Raw genomic sequence first — 11,833 nt, forward strand, 5'->3', positions numbered from 1 at the left:
TTCATTCGGTTCGTTGAGCATGGTTTCATATGAAACGGAGCAGCTCCGCAAATTCGGTCAGGTTCGCATTTGAAGGAAACGAACAAGTTCAACGGAATATTGGCATAAAGTGGAAAAAAAAACAAATTGACGATTGCTGCTGTGCTCGTGTGCTGCTCAAGCCTGTGCACTTGCTTCGCCATTACATGAAGTGTGTGTATTACGTACAAGTAGCAAGTGCATCGCACGCTGAGGTGAGCGTTCACAAATTAAAATGATTTAAAAATGTAAATAAGTGCGTGGCGACGACACAGTCACGGCTTCGACGCGCTCACCAACCAGCCCAAACACACTAAAAATGTGATAGCTGCTCTTGTGCGCATCGTTATCTTAAACGTCGTCATTTCTTATCATCAACGATCGCTGCTTTGAACACCGAACCGGCTACTGAATCGCAACGAGACAAACAGAGATGTTATTTTGTGCTGGTACTACGTGACAGAGATGCAAATAGGAAAAAGAAACCGGGCAACCGTACATGTTCTTAAGCTACTCTCCCGGCATACGCATTCTGGTATTACATACGTGTAATAAGCTTGCACTAGTAGCGGTTTGATGTTCACTCTTCATGCTCATGTTTATTCACAGTCAATCTAATCGAATAAGGGAAAGAAACAACAACAAAATTATCGTTCAATTCAATATCGATACAATAATTTATAGTAGTTCGAATCAATTTTTCGACTGCAATTCTAAGATTTGTTCACTTTTAATAGAGCCAATCGCCGAAAACAACAAATACATAAATCTTTATTTATGGTTAAATGTTTGTTGCCTGCAACCAACGCACATTATGAGCCGTACACAAATTGAGCTCCTTCAAGGCAGAAATTGCTTCGAAAATGATGAGTTCAATTAAATTAATATTTGTGTCATCAAGCAAAATCTTAATTTAAATGTTTGTGCCAGCCATTGCGAGAGACTGCGATGAACGCACATAATTTATTAGTAAACCATTTATTATGTCATAAAATTAAAGCTGCTCCGGCGCAAACGATTTTAAATTAGCCCGGGCATGCCATGGAATGAAGCCGTCCTGTTGCTGCTGCTGCTGCTATGGGCGAATTTGTCAATAATTTGATCCTGTTTACCCAAAACGGCCGGCCACATGAGAAAATCGTGAACTGAACGGCAAAACACTGAACGTAACATGATCAATGACATTGCAACGATTATCAAGTCGTTTTTTCGTCTTTTACGCTGAACAAGCTCAGGCTTGAATAAATTAAAGCAAAAATAATTGAAAGTACGTCGTTGATTGAACCATTGACGTTCATTCCGCGGACCGATAGACGATCTCTCACAGTGACAGCGATTCATAACTCTTTTCCAAATATTTACTATCATGATATCTCCTTTCCTCTGCTATACTACGACGAGCAGAAATTCTGAAACGGTTGTAAAAACGCCAAAGAAAGAAAATCTTGTAACATAACTGTCTCGAGTGACCAATTATGCGAAAGTTAGTTGATGTTTGAATGCGGGAAAATAGTTTTGCGATAACATCACCATGGGCCAAATGGTCAGCATTACATGCATTTTTAATGAGTAGCGCGTACAGCAGCAGCGCGATGACGAGGATGACAATGTGAAATGGGAGCGCGCCGCGTACACGCCATGAATGGGAGTAAGGACACACGATAATTATTTTTTATCACTGGATTTCATCAACAATTCGAAGGCCATCAACGAACCAACCAAACCACAATACGCATTTTTATGCATCAATCAATTTACTTTATTTCTTCATAGGTAATCAAAACCTCGAGGCATCACATCTCAGTTTAGCGAGTAATGCGCGCGCTCATTTCGCCTCAGCAGCTAAAACCCGAATTGTAATTGTTACAATTTGCCATCAATAGTGACATTTGAATCAAAGCTGCAAGGCAGTCAATTGTCAAAGACAATTTTTCAAAGGAAAACACACACGCGTATTCAAATGTGCAGAAGCGGAACAAATATGTAATGCCACAAATGTTGTTTATTACGTAAAAAACCGAAGCAGATTCCTTCGGTCGATATGCCCTTGAGCTAGCCCTAATTTGAACGTCGCTTCCTTTCAAAGTTCTCTAATTGCCTGCAAACCATCTAATTTCACATACACTATATATTGAAACATCGTAACATAAATGCAGCATCAACTACCGTGTTCTCGACACATACACTCTTCATTTGATTCTGCTGAAAACGGAAATGAAGATGTATCGACGACAAATTCAGACAAATTAAATGCATTGCTGCCGGCGAATTCATGAAATTGCTGACGTACGAAATTCATGTTAATTTGAAAAAATCGTCATTTCGTTTCATTTTCAATCAAAGTATCATTTTTTTTCACTTTGAATTGATTTTTTATTTCTTTCAATTTTTCAAAATTGAAGATGAATTTTCTGTGGTTTTTCAGTTTAATTTCTCTCTGAATTTGTTGCTTTACAATGTATCGACAATTTGAAAGATGTTGAAAGCAAAAAATGCATTCAACTTCGTTTGTTCTCAAAAATGTGTTCAACTAAAAAAAAGGTCGTGCTCAAAATAGTGTGCACTGGCATTTGAAGGTCTTTGCAAGCAGGTAAGCGAAATAATTGTGCGATGAGTGTTCGCATGTAGCCACACAGATCGCTGTGGGAGTCAGCAAATGAAGATCTCTTCTATTTTCTCCGGCTCTCTCCGGTTAAAAGTACCCAAATCTTATCGCATCGACAATATTTGATAACTTTGCGGTTTTTGGGCGCACATTTCTTTTCTAAATTCCTTTTCTCTTTGGTTTTGGTGAATTCTTCAATCCGATATGAGCTCAATTACACATTCTCAATAGTTCAGACAGTCCGAGCTAGTGTCCACAATAGCACAACTCATCCAGGTTAAAAGATGCAAGAACGTCTCGTTCAAAGTGAATTTCACTCTTTTTTGCTTTCCATGTATTCGTTCTTCCAGAAAAAGAGGCCCTCAAACGCATTATGTAATTTCACCGATATGTTCACAGATTAAACATATGCATTGATTAAGCGAAAACAAAAACGGCATGTAAAAAGCGAAGAGATGAATTTACCTCCATGTAAAATTGGTTGAGTGGAAAAAGGCGTGTGTGTGTGTGACCAAAGTGACCGGAACGAAGCGAGAAGAAGAAAGGCCTAACGCCGAACGATTATGTCCTTGTCCACAACAGATAACGGTACAAAGAATGTGAATTTTTATATGCGTATACACAGGTCAATGCCAATGCCTGCACGAACATATTCTGATCGAAGGATATATATGTATTTATTTAGGCGACGGTCGACCGAACATCGGCTTATCATCATAAATTGTCTCTTTATTAAATTGTGAATTGTATTGTGTCGTGTGGCACAGGTGAGTCACAGAGAGTGATTTAGTGTGTTGTGCGTTTATTTTACGGCACTTTGAATTCGTCGCCATCATCTTCGGCTGATATAATTAAACATCATTTACATTTTCTGGCACAATTAACAGCAGAAGAAAATAACTTCATACATATAGGAAATAGTATGATCGTGAATGAGACGACAGAAAAAAACACGTATCGAATCCAAAACGCCATGCTAAACTGAAACAAAAGTAAACGAATCGAAAATGAAAACAAGAGCACACACCAAAGGAACCAGTTCGAACTGTACGAAACAGCAGCTGCGGAAATTAAGAATATTTTAAACTTTTATTAATAATAATCGCGTTCGAGTGTACGTTTTTTGAGTACAAACGTGTGTTTACTTTCAAGCCAATGCGTGCATATATGCAAAAAAGACATGGTGATGGATGTTATAAACTCGTGTTATCACCGCATCCTAACGAAGAAGCGAAAAAAAAAAACAACGGATCTCTGTGCTGAACAAAAGCACTCGTTGCGAGAAAGAGTGAGAGAAAAGAAGAAGAAGAAGAAACAACGAACGAGAAAAGTAATGAGCAATGAGAAAAATAACAATAATAAGATCAACGCTGGCTGAATCCATCGATCGAAATTCAGAGGCTGAAATCAACGCATTTAACGTCACGCATCTTCGATCCGGCCACTGTCTCGCCTTTACGTGCACTTCGTTAGCAATTGATTTTCGATTATTCGTTTCTGTGTGCGCGTGATCGTGTGTATGTGTGTGTGCAATGGATCAATTTTCGTATGCCTTTTGCACCAATTATATGGCTCATAATAATATGATATGTCACCCATGTGCATTGTGCATCCGAATTTATGTCTTGCTCGTTTACATTCCGAAGCGTATGCTGTCGCATCTCCGATTTCAATAAAAATTCATTTGCAAATTGTACGCGCCAAACTGAAACTGGACAACGACCAGCGACAACAACAACAACAACAACAAAAAGAGAAACTTTTTTCCGTTTTTCCGATTTCGTACGTTTTCACCCAAACGAATACAACGAACCAAACAACGCGTACACATAAATTACATATTCGACGCTGGCCAATGCTGATTTAATAAGTATGCATCGAGCGTTGGATTGCTCCTAATTTATGATAAATATACTCAAATGCCTATCATAATATTACGTTTCGATGCATTTTACTGTTGCACCAACAAACGACCAAACGGTAACTCGGTGCAACACACGTACAATGTTGCAGAGCGCAAGCGTTTCGCTTCAAATTTATTTATCAATTCAATTAAATTTTTTGCCTCCCTTTGCTCGTGTTTGAAATATTTTTGCTTTGACACGTCAATGAGTGAGCAAGAACATAGCAAACGGCACATTGAGTGAGTGTGTGCAATGGACATGTATGTGATGCGCACTCGATACGCTCAATTATTGACATTTTGCCGAAAAGAGTGCTGTTCTTTCTTCTGCACAGCAAATCTACGATTACCGGAACGAATTCATCTTTTCTCATGAACAAACGCACGTTTTGACCGAATGAAGAGTGGAAAATTTCTTTGAAGCTTCTTTATTTGCCATTTTTCTTCAAATCAATTCGTTTGCATACTTCAGGTCGTTGTGTGTGGTACACAAAATCATAGAAGACCTCCTGGACTGATGTGACGGAATTAATTTTAATTAAATTGGTCGTTTGAAAAACTCATGACTGTTTTTTATTGTACTAATTTCAGATTGTTTTTCATGTGAAATTTCTAACTGCAAATATTGGTGCTCATCGAATTGTTGTGATGAATTTTGATTATGTTCATCATGAAGCAATTTTTAATATTGATTGGTACCTATGAAGATTATTGGTACTTAAATGTTCTGAAAATTAAGATTCGGTAATAAATTTTTTTCATGCATATATAAGCGGGTTATGCACACGCGCCTGCTGTCGCCGGATGTTTTACTAGAATGCTTTACATTTTTTAATTATATGCCAATTTTTGCATAGGTAATCAAATTTATGCGCCTGTTACTCGATTGTGACTGCTGTCACGTAGTACTTTAGTCGAGGTGATACGCACTGAGTACACAAATTTTCGATTACAACATAATTGTTGTTTTATTAGCTAATTTTAATGTGTGTTTTTTAAAATATGTTTTTACTAGCAGATTGTAAAATCTATGACAATTACACTCATTTATATTTGCGGTTTGAAATCAACAATAAAACATTTATTATCCTATAATAAGTTCAACATTTAATTTCAATGAACAATTTTCATTACTCCCAAAAAATCAACCTCAAATGTTAGTTTTCCAGAATTTATTCGAAAATTCATTGATTTCATAAAATCATAAAATAAATTTAAATAGAAAATGAAATTGATAAAACAATCACTGGCAAAAGTTTTTTTAATTTTCACTGAAACAGATGAAATTTCATTTCGTCAATCGACTGAGTATCAATGGGATGTGTGCATTTTAGGAGTAATGAAAATTGTTCATTGAAATTAAATGTTGAACTTATTATAGGATAATAAATGTTTTATTGTTGATTTCAAACCGCAAATATAAATGAGTGTAATTGTCATAGATTTTACAATCTGCTAGTAAAAAAATATTTTCAAAAACACAAATTAAAACTAGCTAATAAAACAACAATTATGTTGTAATCGAAAATTTGTGTACTCAGTGCGTATCACCAGCCTCTCTGATCGTCTGTACAAATAGATAGGAAACGTCAAACAAGAACAATAAAGCGGCACCTGGCGATTGGTTGGAGAAATAGAGAATCATGCACATAGTTTGCTGTAACAAGTATGCGTCTGTGTTAGTTCAAACGTTGTAACAAGTATGCATTTGTGTTAGTTCAAACGTTGAAAGTATGACACATTGCACTTAGTCCCCAGGTGCCGCTGTATTGTTTACTATTTTCATGATCAGAAAGGCTGCGTAGCACCTCGACTAAAGTACTACGTGACAGCAGTCACAATCGAGTAACAGGCGCGTAAATTTGATTACCGTGCGCAGGTATGCTTGCATATCTACAAGATTTAATTGGATAATGCATCTTAAGCCGTTTATGTTTTTATCATTATTTCATGAGTGTTTAGTGATATCGAAATAACTTGTTTTTTTTTCCACTACTAAACGAATAATCAGCAGCATATTTAACTGGCCTCGGATCATTAGCAGATCAGTTTGCGTTGGACAATGAGAGGAGAACATTCGGAAAAAATCATGTTGAAGTCAATTGTGGTGCTGCTGAGTATTTCAGCGTTTTCGTTCGCTGATGATTGCAGACCATCGGCGACAACAGCTAGCGGTTGGGCGGCGCCCGAGAAAATTTGTGCAGGCCAAGTGATTTTCAAAGAAAATTTCGACACGTTGGATAAAAATAAGTGGAAACCAGAAGTAACGCTTGGAGGTGGCGGTGTAAGTAAATCATTAGAACAAAACTAAGCGTGGTCGTTTTTAGATACTTTACGCCTCTGTGTTTCTCATAACAGAATGGAGAGTTCCAATGGTATGATGTTGATAATGAAAACAGTTTTGCAAAAGATGGAAAATTACACATAAAGCCCACGCTAACGGCAGATAAAATTGGCCAAGATGCAGTCGAACATGGTCACGTTAGCTTGAACGGTTGCACAGATCAAGACAAAGCGAATTGTGAGCGTCAAGCTGGCGGAAACACAATTATTAATCCAGTGAAAAGTGCTCGTTTGAGAACCCACGAATCATTCTCTTTCAAATATGGACATGTCGAGGTGGTGGCAAAAACACCCCAAGCTGACTGGCTTTGGCCTGCGATCTGGCTTCTGCCCACTCAATGGAAATATGGAGGGTGGCCGCGAAGCGGTGAAATTGACTTGTTGGAGTCGCGTGGAAATGAAAAATATGGAAATGGATCGCAAATTGGTGTCGAACTGGTGTTTTCAACGCTTCATTTCGGACCGAAACGGGACCAAGGTAGGATTGACATATTCTTTTGTTACAATTAATTTTTGTATTCAGCATTCAGCAGCTGCATTCAGCTGATGGATTACTTTCAATTACTTAATTACAACATATTATTTCATCCATCAAGACCATTGGCAAACAGCGCATTACGAAAGAAATAATCCAGCTGGTTACGACAAGGATTTCCATACATACGGCTTTACTTGGGATCAGCAAGGGATCCAATTTTTTTTAGATGGAACTGAGCTTGGATTTGCAAAAGTGGATGAGGGATTTTGGAAACGTGGTGGTTTCCAGGGTCAAGATATTTGGGCACAAGGGACAAAAATGGCTCCATTTGATGAAGAAGTGTGTGAAAATTGTTCTTGGTATTTTGTTTCAACAATTGAATTTGATCGTTCTTTCTTCGTTTGTAGTTCCATTTCATCATAAATTTGGCAGTTGGCGCAAACAATGGCTATTTCCCTGATGATTTGGCGAACAAAAACGGACCAAAACCATGGCGTAATGGGTCACCGACAGCAATGAAAGACTTCTGGTCACAACGGAACCAATGGCAAAAGTCTTGGGACTCGGGCGACAAATCGTCGCTAATTGTGGAATCTGTTAAAGTCACGGCTCTCTGATCACAACATTCGAGGCGATGACATCACACAATTGATATGAATTACGAAAGTCATGTCGTAAATATGAAATTCAAGTGTAGGTATCTTTTGAAGTAAACATCAGTTATTTGTGAAATTTTTTTATGTTTTTACATGCCTAATAATAAAAATATTGATGAACTTACAAATTTTACCTTGTTTTCAAAATATAACAGATAAGATAAAACGTCCACGCTGAAATTCATTTATTTCTTCCTCATGTGCATGACTATTTATAAGTTTATTGTTGCAAAGATTTGATGAACATTTTTTCGCCAAATCCAAATAAATAAACATTAATTATGTTGAACATACTCGATTAATACAATCTTCTAAACAATATAAAATGTGTGATAGCAACCATTTGAAGGCTCAGTAGAAACCCAGAATCAGTCGTGATCAGTGTACGTTCTTTGGTTCTGCATTGGGCAAATGTGCTCTCGAGTGCATAAACGTTTTTGGTTATAAAATTTGTATTCCACAGTTAAATGACCATGTCATAGAAACCGTGCTCTTCTCACATTGCGGTAACGACAATTGACCAACTGCTTCACTCTCAAAAGCCAATCAATTGATATTCCTTCACAAATACTCAATTGCCGACGTATTCCATTTCAAAAATCTAAATCCATTCTTTCATCAGAAATGGCAGATGTGTATCATTGGAATGAATCGAACAACCTATGATCCATATGAAAAATGGGAAAAAGAGTTAAAATGGTTTGTTATGGTAAAACCAGATGGAATGAGATAAAAATATGAAATTTTGAGGCAGAAAAATGGGTTCAAATATACATTTTAGTTAAGCATCGTTTATCAAACTGTATTTCGACCAATTCACGTCACTTAACTTCCATCTTACTACACAATATTTCCTAGATTTTTTTGTTTGTAGAACAGTGTCATGTTCCACCTTGACAGTTGGTTACTGTTCCTCTAGTTTTTTTCTCGGTCTAAAGCAAATCAAAACACCTTTTCGATGCGCACGCTCGTTTATTTGCACACCCAAAGTGGCAAAAGTAAAAAGGTTGAAAGGTGAATGGCGAACAAAAACAAAGTAACAAAACAAACGATCTTCAGGCCGTAAATGCAATCATCAAAGCGACACAGCACAGTAGTAAGATGGCAATCCTTTTTGTGTGGTTGCGGAGAGAGGAAAAAAGAGGTAGGATTTTGTGAAACGGAAATTTAGAGATGAAATATCATAAAGAAAACAGCAACAACAACAGCACACATGATGCATGAATATCAATTGAACGAGTGTTTTTTTTTCGAAAGGTGGAAAAAGTGCGTACTAAAAGTGCTGGTTATGTTATGCCTCAATTTTGTACAGATGCTTATTTTTAATGGCCATACAATGATATCGGTTTTATTCAAAAACTAAACATGATATTGGCGTTTTTATTTCATCTTTTTTTTCGATTGTGGCTCAACCGTTTCGTCTGTCTCGCATTTTGCTGCAGCACAACATGCACACGCAGCAGAATTATTATTATTGATGATCCCAAAGCCGAAATGTTTTTACAATATGCTGACGAGAAACCATCAACGATTAAATCGGTCTCGAAATGTGAGTTTTGCGATTCAAGGCGATTTGGATTAATAAAAATTGGTGGCGAACAACCGATAATTAAAAGCGATTTATAGACTTTTTCCTTGATTTATGTTCCGCTCAGCGAACTTAAAACATGTCGATGGACGAAATTATAAATTAATTGCATGCGCGCAATATTTTTCGGTTATCTGAAAATCCAGTTTGTCTTTCATGCCATTAATAGTTAAAACTTTGTTTCCCAAGGTGAGATCAGTCAACACTTTGTGGTTAATTGTGAGCAAGTAAAAACGCCGGTAATTTTTTCCACGAATTTGCATCGAATTTATGGCGATCGTGGCGATTGCTCGCTTCGGTTTTGTTGGTGTGATAAATTCATTTCCCAAAGTGAATAATAATTGAGACTTCAAAGTATCGCTTGAAATGAATTGTTTCATGACGTCGTCATAAAACCGTAACATACGTTCACCAGCCCAGTGGAACCGAACAAAAAACATTGCATTGAATTAGCCCGTTGGCAAATCGTTGTCTTTTAATTCGAATGAAATTTATTTGATTTGTTTGCTCATGCCAAAAGCCGCTGCCGGCATCACGCCACAGATAATCCTCTTTTTTTGCCATCCGAACAACAATTCGAATTTGAATTTACAAAACAACAACGATCAAACAAACAACAACACCACGTCGCTGCAAAATGATATTAATCCAGCCCGAAAACGATCTTTAATTTTTTTTTTATTGCCTCGGAATTAAATCATTTTTCATTATTTAAATAAGATATAAAGTGCATAAAACGGCACACGGAAAAGCCACAAACAACACCATTTATAATTCACACACACACACACACACACGCAGCCATATGATATCGAAGCCAATGATACGGCTGAAATGCCCCATAAATTGTATGCAAAATTAATATGTTTGCATTGATCACGACCGCGTGATTGCTTTCTTATTTAATTTAAAGCGTAGCGTACGGTCGCCCAGACAACAAACGTAACAGTAATTGAACATTAAATAATGTGCATGTGCATGATCCACACTCTCATGAGGATCGACGCGATCGCAGCGATATTCCACGTGGTTTCAAGGTAAATAATAAAATCAAAATTAAAGACTTTATTAGTTTTTCGATGGAGAAGAGTGCGCGCGCGTACGCTTGACGGTACGCGCGCACCGATTCAAACGTGCGAAATGGTACACAACCGAAGAGAGATTGGGCGATTTGAAAGACCATGCGATGCGCGCGCGCGCTCATCAAAAAGCAAATATTGCAATGCAAAAAGAACAGAAAACGTGACCGGTACACGTATGGAAAATGCACGAAACCAAACCGAAAAGTGATAAACACATTTTGATGCTGTGTGCCCTAAAGACAATTTATACTCTTTTTATGCGCAACTTTGATCACCCAAAAAAATCTGTTTTTATCATCATGGCCTTTTTTGTACGCTTCTTCGCTTTTCGGTTGGACATTCATTTTGGTGGGAATTTTTCTACTGATCTCGCGATCTTCGTCAAGACATTGATGTGGTTAGGCAAGGGCCTTCTTCAGAGTGTTTTTTTTTCTAGAAGGTGGATAAGCATAAGAAAAAATGGTTTTATCAATAAATATTGTTTTCTTTATCTATAGTTGTTAGCTGTCGAATCATAACTATTTTCAGAATCCCGAGGATTTTGTGGATTGACTAATTTTGGACACACATTCGACTAAAAAAAAACCATTATCGATACAGTCTCTTCAGAAAAAATTAATGCTTTTTTTCTTTTCAAGAAGTCAAGAGCGTTCGTCACATTTGCTATTTAATGACTTTTAACATTCGAATGATGTTTGACATGAAAAATTACACAATTCCAATCTTACCTACTGCAAAGTATCTGTTCCATTCAGTGGCACAAAAGAGTCATTTGATGGTGTTTAATTTGCAATTTCTTCAATTGTTCGAGTATTTTCCACTTTTTCAAGAAGCATCACTTTCCATGAATGGTGTATCAAACCGATTATACCTTTTGTTAATGAACAGGCGCCACAAATGCTGGCCGAGTCTAGCGACCAGTCAATTGGATCTGTATTTCTAAGAAGTTAATTCAATGTGTTTGGCCGATGACAAAACCGAAATTGACCATTTTGGCTCGAGGCGGATTTGGCAGTAAATGTGCTAAAAATCTGGTCTCGTCTTCTGTGGCTCTGAACCGTGAACACAATTAATATCAGCAGCACAAAGGTGTTCATTGTTTATTCGAGATAATGTCTCGTGCACAAAGGATCATCTAATTCGTATTAAATGGATTTTCC

General features: G+C 37.3%; 1 protein-coding gene across 1 annotated transcript; it reads left to right on the forward strand.

Annotated features, from left to right (window-relative positions):
- The first annotated feature begins 6,588 nt into the window (after positions 1-6,588).
- On the forward strand, positions 6,589-8,163 carry LOC129567562 (beta-1,3-glucan-binding protein-like). Its single transcript, XM_055444615.1, has 4 exons — positions 6,589-6,810; positions 6,885-7,347; positions 7,466-7,686; positions 7,755-8,163. Exons 1-4 carry the CDS (start codon positions 6,589-6,591, stop codon positions 7,962-7,964), a joined length of 1,116 nt encoding a protein of 371 aa, XP_055300590.1. The 3' UTR covers positions 7,965-8,163.
- Positions 8,164-11,833: the final 3,670 nt, after the last annotated feature.

The sequence above is a fragment of the Sitodiplosis mosellana genome, unplaced genomic scaffold, assembly GCF_009176505.1.
Source record: "Sitodiplosis mosellana isolate CC-2019 unplaced genomic scaffold, AAFC_SMos_1.0 Smas_scaffold_11, whole genome shotgun sequence".
NCBI classification, from domain to species: domain Eukaryota; kingdom Metazoa; phylum Arthropoda; class Insecta; order Diptera; family Cecidomyiidae; genus Sitodiplosis; species Sitodiplosis mosellana.

Bases quoted from the DNA above. Each gene is read 5' to 3' on its own strand.
- LOC129567562 (XM_055444615.1), top strand. From the start codon at position 6,589: ATGAGAGGAGAACATTCGGAAAAAATCATGTTGAAGTCAATTGTGGTG. The intron at 6,811-6,884 runs GTAAGTAAATCA...TTCTCATAACAG, and splicing joins TAACGCTTGGAGGTGGCGGT to AATGGAGAGTTCCAATGGTA. The intron at 7,348-7,465 runs GTAGGATTGACA...TCATCCATCAAG, and splicing joins CGGACCGAAACGGGACCAAG to ACCATTGGCAAACAGCGCAT.